The 6000-nt window shown below is 40.7% G+C and overlaps 1 protein-coding gene across 4 annotated transcripts in view; it reads left to right on the forward strand.

Moving 5' to 3' along the window:
• EPB41L5 (erythrocyte membrane protein band 4.1 like 5) overlaps positions 1-5416 on the forward strand; it is a 141117-nt gene extending 135701 nt beyond the window's left edge. For all 4 annotated transcript variants that reach the window (XM_012468373.2, XM_012468374.2, XM_012468376.2 and 1 more), the window contains one exon: positions 1283-5416. In XM_012468373.2, the coding sequence (XP_012323796.2) occupies positions 1283-1349 (67 nt within the window). In that variant the 3' untranslated portion in view covers positions 1350-5416. The remainder of the gene's footprint in view (positions 1-1282) is intronic.
• The last annotated feature ends 584 nt before the right edge of the window (positions 5417-6000 follow it).

The following is a 6000-nucleotide window of genomic DNA, read 5'->3' on the forward strand; positions in this document are numbered from 1 at the left end:
CCTGCTTTACAAGAGCTTCTGAAAGAAGCACTATACATATAAAGGAACAACCAATATCAGCCTTTCCAAAAATATATCAAAAAGCAAAGAACTTTAACACAATAAAAAATTTACATTAACTAATGGGCAAAACAGCCAGCTAGCATCAAACGCCGGTATTAAACTTATATATATTTTAATTGGATAAAAAGCCAAAACCCATCGGTATGCTGCATCCGGGCCCATCTTACATGCAACAATACACAAAGACTCAGAGAGAAGGAGGAAGATTTACCAATCAAACAGAGAGTAAAAATAAACTAATAAACAAAAAGCAGGAGATGCAATTCTCGCCTCTGATAAAGTAGACTTTAAAGCAACAAAGATCAAAAGAGGCGAGGAATGACATTACATAATGGCAAAAGGATCAATGCAACAAGAAGAGCTAACGATTCTGTAGATCAACGAGATAGAAAATTAACAAGGATATTCAGAACTTGAACTCAGACCCGGAACAAGTAAACTTAATAAACATTTATAGAACTCTCCACTTCAAATACACAAAACATACATTACCACCTCACACCTATTCCAAAGGTGACTATATAATTGGAAGTAAATCACTCCTCAGAAATCGCATAGCATTTCATAGGTTTAAATTAAATATTGGTTGGCTGTTTGTTTGTTATCGTCTTCCCTTATTCCTTCCTGACTACATCATTAAGTATAATTATCAGTATAAAAGAGGTTTTCAATACCCAAATTGCATTACTAATGCACAAAATTAGTACAAAATTGCACAAAACATTTTTGCAGAAGGAAAGTCAAATACTAAATTGCATTCTAGCCTGGGCAAGAAAGCAATACTCCCCTTCTCTCTCCCTCTTTCTTTTCCTTCTCCCTCCTCCCCATTCTCTCTCTCTCTCTCTCTTCCTTTTTCCTCCTTCCTATTCTCTCTCTCTTTCTCTTTAAAAAAAAAAAAAAAAAAAGGCTTGCCAGTCTTAACAAAAAAAAAAAAACCCCACAAACATAAAATAAAAAGTAAACAGTGCAAAAAAAAAAAAAAGAAGAAGGGGAAATCGTGCTATCTTTATATTTTATTTCAAGATGAAATAAGCAGTGCTTATCCAGAAATTTCCCTTCTGTGGAATATCTCATTGCAGGTTAGGTGTTACTACATATTGATTTGGGTCTGTAATCTGCTTTCCCCTCAAAATGCTCTATGTGACACTAATAGAGACATGAATGTCCTCTCCCAAACCCCAGGGATTCCATTGAATAACCCATTCTCTCTTCCTTTCAGCTCTGCTCCCACTCTGGCAGAAGAAGCTGTCCTGAAGCAGAAGTGTTTACTGACCACTGAGCTCTAAGGGCCTATAGCTGGAATACCCAGTTCTCTCTAGCATTCCGTCCTGGGATCCATTTCAGCTAGAATATGTTGGATTCAGGAGCTTGTCCATTACTTGTAGGTAAAGAAAGGCTCTATGTAGATTTGACTTCGACTCCGTAAAAAAGACAGATGTATTTTCCGTCCAACTGGAAGGGTTTAATTACACTGGATAGCTGCCCAAATGAGGGTGTTTGGTCTTTAACTTTCTGTACTTTTATAAAATTATGAATTCCCGAAACAAGGGAATTTCTTTTTCTGGGGTTTCCTTCAAACTCTTGGCTCCACCTAGCGGTTCTAACTGTTCATAACGACTTTATAACAAGGCTTCCTCTGGTAGTCAACAGCCTTTTGAAAGCTATTTCCATCTAGTATCAGGGTTGAGGATCTTTGATCTGACTGCCTGTTAGAGAAATTGCTCTTTTCCCTGACATACCTAGAAATCAAGAGTTTAGGAAATTAATGTGGACGCTATAAAGGCAGACTTAGGGCCAACTTTTTTTTTTTAAAATAATTATAACACTAAAGAGAAGTTTAGAATATAGAGAGTTTTTAAATATCTTCCATTGTTTTGATTTCTTATTGTACTGGCTATCTTAATATTTCAAGTTTACATCAAGATAAACCCTGATAAGAACTGCAGAGAAATCAAATAAAATCTTGTTGTATTTTTTCAACCTGCCTTTCCACAGGAAGCACTCATATGCACCACACACGTATTTTGTAACTTTTCAGCCTGGAATCGGGGTAAATTACTGTTGAAGAGACCCTGGGGCATTTACCCCAGGCATCTACACTCCTCCCTGAGCCAGGTAGGGAATACAGACCCCTGTAGGCTCAGGTAATGAAGGCACAGCACAGCAGTACTCCACATTGGTACCTATTTGGACATAGATTTCATTTCCTTTCAGTATAAGCTGAACAAATTTAGAGCTTTCAAACTGGAAAAAAAGTTAAACAAAACAAATACACCAGGACCAAAATAGGGAATAGGAACAGGAGTGACGGGGTGTTGTTTCTTAAATACTTACCATGTATGAAACTCTACACAGCATACTAAAAGAGCTTGCATTGCACAAGGAATTCTGTTAGTTTAAAGGAGAGCTCTAGAATTTCCCCATCCCTTTTGGCCTGTACGAAGAAATTCTGGATGTTAATATATAATCATCAGAAAAATAAAAGTATAGCAATGGCCATCTATAATTCTAATACCCAGAAATAACACTATTTAGCTTTATAATTTTTGAATGAACAAGTAAACCTCAGTTGCCATGGGGAATAAGGATGATGTGGAAACCATATTGGTAAAGTCGTCGTTAATCCCTGGTTATGGAGAACTGATGTTAAGCTATACCTCCTGGAATTTGCTTTCTAGTTGTCTGTCTTGCAATATGTAAATAATTCAGCACAAATTTGTACTGCTTAGCATGAAAGAACATCCAGTCTTATGATCTTTAAAACTTCATGGTTTGGACTTTCCTGGGCTCCTTGTAACATAATCATGTGCCCAGGCAAACACACACTAGTGTCTGACCAGAAAGCTCAGGAATTTTAATCTTGCCCTGTTTCCCAGGGAGCTGTAGTGATTGGAACCCACTTTTGCACAAAACATTTTTGCAGAAGGAAAGTCAACACTTCTTGCTGGCCACCTCCCCTTAGCCATTATGCTAAGCTTCTAAGTTTCATTGGTGGGGCTCTTGCCAGTTCTCAATTATAGTACCTATTTTCTCAAAGCTGTAAGGGACACCTAGAACCAAGGGCTTGACTCAGGACATGATGGAATGGGCATCAAGTTTTCAGTGTCTGACAACTTAGATTTCCTGCAGGGTTACGGTTGTGCTGCTAACCACACAACATCCTTATTTTAAACTTCCTGTAATTTAGGAATTAGGTAGTTGGACATATTCTGTGACCTCTATGTCTTTGCATACCCATATTCTTGACAGTTAGAATATTGGTTGAGACTTTGTTAAAATTCACTTGAATCTCAAGCCAAGAGGAAATTTTGTCTCATGCCCTGACATAAAGTGGTAAACACGGAAGTTAATACTTGAATGCTGAATTGGCTCTGACAGATTAGATGCCTGTCAGGTATTGGTTTCCTGTCATAGCTGCTGCTGCTGCCATGCCCAGAGCTGCTTAACAGCTCTTCCTGTTCTGCTCCCCTGAGAACAGTGTGGTGGGGAGAGGCAGGGCTTAGGAGGTCTGTGAATGTGGCCGGTAGGGAAGGGGAGATATCTGTCTCTTGAGAAAAGAGAAGCATGTGTGAACCCATCAAGGATGCTGGCAAAGAGAGAGGTTGGAGATGATAGTGGGTGAGAAGCAGGCTGGTGACATTGGGCTGAGGTTGGAGGAGGGGCAGCCAGGAGCACTTCTGAGAGTTGCTGTGTGCACTACTCAGAGCACAGAGCACAGTTGGGGTAGGGGGAGCAAATAGTGCTGTCTCCCTGGGGGCAGACAGGAGAGGAACCTCAACTCAGCCCATTTCCTAGCCCTGGTGGGGGAAGCAGGAGTTGACAGGGTGGTTTAAAATAAGATGTGAAGGCTTCAGTTGTCTGCTCTAGACTTTGCCTGAGATCTTGTAAGTTAGTCAGTGAGACCTAATTTGTAACATGTCAATAGCATCACCTTTGGACATACAGGAGGTCATGATCATTCCATTCCTGCTCTTCAGGAGACACTGCTAAACGGAGGAATGATTCAGTTCCCTGTGTGCTTATTTCCTTAACACTTATACATCGTTTTAAGAAAAAAAACGTTTAAATCTATTTCTTATAGTCTCCTAACATTTGTCTCTAGCCTTTGCCTTTGTACAGTCACAGATATCCTATGGACATTTAAAGATGAAAGCCCTGTGTTGTTCTTGGGTTCTTGGATCTGGACTACTTGTTCTCTTATGCTTCTCACTTCTGGCTAAAACTTGTACCTCTTCTCTTAGCTAAGCCCCAAAACGAAAGTTCTGTTACTCCTTCAGAAGTCTTGCTAGTGGAATTATTTGTCAGTCACAGAGAGGAAAATCTTTGCTGTTTTTCCAAGTGAGAGTCTCGAGAAGCAGAGCTTTTGTCTTGTCATTGAGAGGAGTCAGCAGTCTTATTCTGTAAAGGACCACAGACGGTAAATACTGTACCACTCAGCTCTGCTGGCACAGCACAGCAGCAGCTCCAGCACAGCTGTGTTCCTGCGGAGTTTCCTTTACAATGCGCTGCTGACCCCTGATGTGAAGCTTTGTAGAGCAGTAGAGTGGCTGCGTGAAGTGGGAGGCAGGCAGGTATTCAGATAGGTTCTGAGCGTTACCTGTCACTTGAAGGCAGCCAGCACTTCTGGACGTTGCATCCTCATTCACACATGTGGCAGCTGAACAAGGTGCTGTTGTGGGTGTCTCAGCTCTGAGAGTCTTTGTGAGTTCCCACCAATTTTTAATTAATCATGCCCATGGTCATGTAGTTGCTTGGAAATCTGGGGTCATCTGCAGACTGAAAAATACACATTTCTATATTATTTGTCTTTTTTATCCTCTCAAAAATTTAAACACTAGTTCTTGAGTGATCAGAAGACAGTTGGAAACTTTTCCTGCATATTAGCCATCAGGATGAGGAAATTTGTTCGAATTATAGAAATTTGCCCTGAGCTGAACTCGGCTATGTTAGCACATTGGTAGTGCTATGATTCCTTCCCAGTTCTAAAAGATAGGATCTGTAAGTCCCTGTGTCACCACATTGCTTGAGATGATCTTTCAATCACTTGTCAGGATTTATCCTCTTCAGAGAGTTTTTTTTATAGCACAGATCTCTTTGCCCTTTGTATCTCCTTATCTGGATATGACAGGTGGTTATGAAGGCCTCACTAACTATTTTGTGTTTACCTTTTATATGTGTAAAACTTTGCAGTGGCGTTGAAAGTATAATTTATTTTTCTATCAAGTGCACTATTCATTTAGTGTGTTCCAGTTTTATATGACTTCTATTAGAAACACTGCACTGAGCTGTTTGTACACTGAAATGAGAAGTCTAGATGTAACACTTCATTCAAATAAAACGTGTGAGACATTCATGTTTTTATCAGCTGTTTCCGTTTCTTGGAACTGTGATTCCTACATGCTGATCTCAACAGAATTGTTAGACCAGAGCCGCTGTTAGAACGAACCTGAGGGAGTGTGTAGAAGCAGCGGCACCGTTTTTAGAGTTTATTTTGGTGTAAATTTGGGAGTAGGGGCATTTTCAAAGGTTAAAAACCTCATTGGTCTTCCCCAGCATATCCTGGAAGACACAGTGGTCATTCCAAGGAGCAGCACGGTGCAGTAGAAACGCAGCTTTGGGCATCAGATCTGGGCTGTACTACTTAATACCCATGAGGCCTTGAACAGGCTACTTCACAAACCTGGGCCTCAGATTTTTTGTCTGAAACGGCACATGAAGTATGTGTCAGAGCATGTAGTAGAGAGTAGGCAGGTGTTGACTTCTCCTTCCCTCGGCCCCCACCCGCCCCCAGCCTTCTCTAGGTTTGCGCTGCACCATCCAGTGAGCAGCAGTGCCACCTGGGTTGGTTTCAGGACTTCTGCTGGGCAGAGTCATACCACACCTTATGGGTGTGGGCAAGGCTTCTGAGAAAAGTTGGAAGTCTTCTCTTTCCCTCTT

Source organism: Aotus nancymaae, unplaced genomic scaffold, assembly GCF_030222135.1.
Source record: "Aotus nancymaae isolate 86718 unplaced genomic scaffold, 86718_ANA_hifiasm-v0.15.2.pri h1tg000029l, whole genome shotgun sequence".
Taxonomy (NCBI): Eukaryota; Metazoa; Chordata; class Mammalia; order Primates; family Aotidae; genus Aotus; species Aotus nancymaae.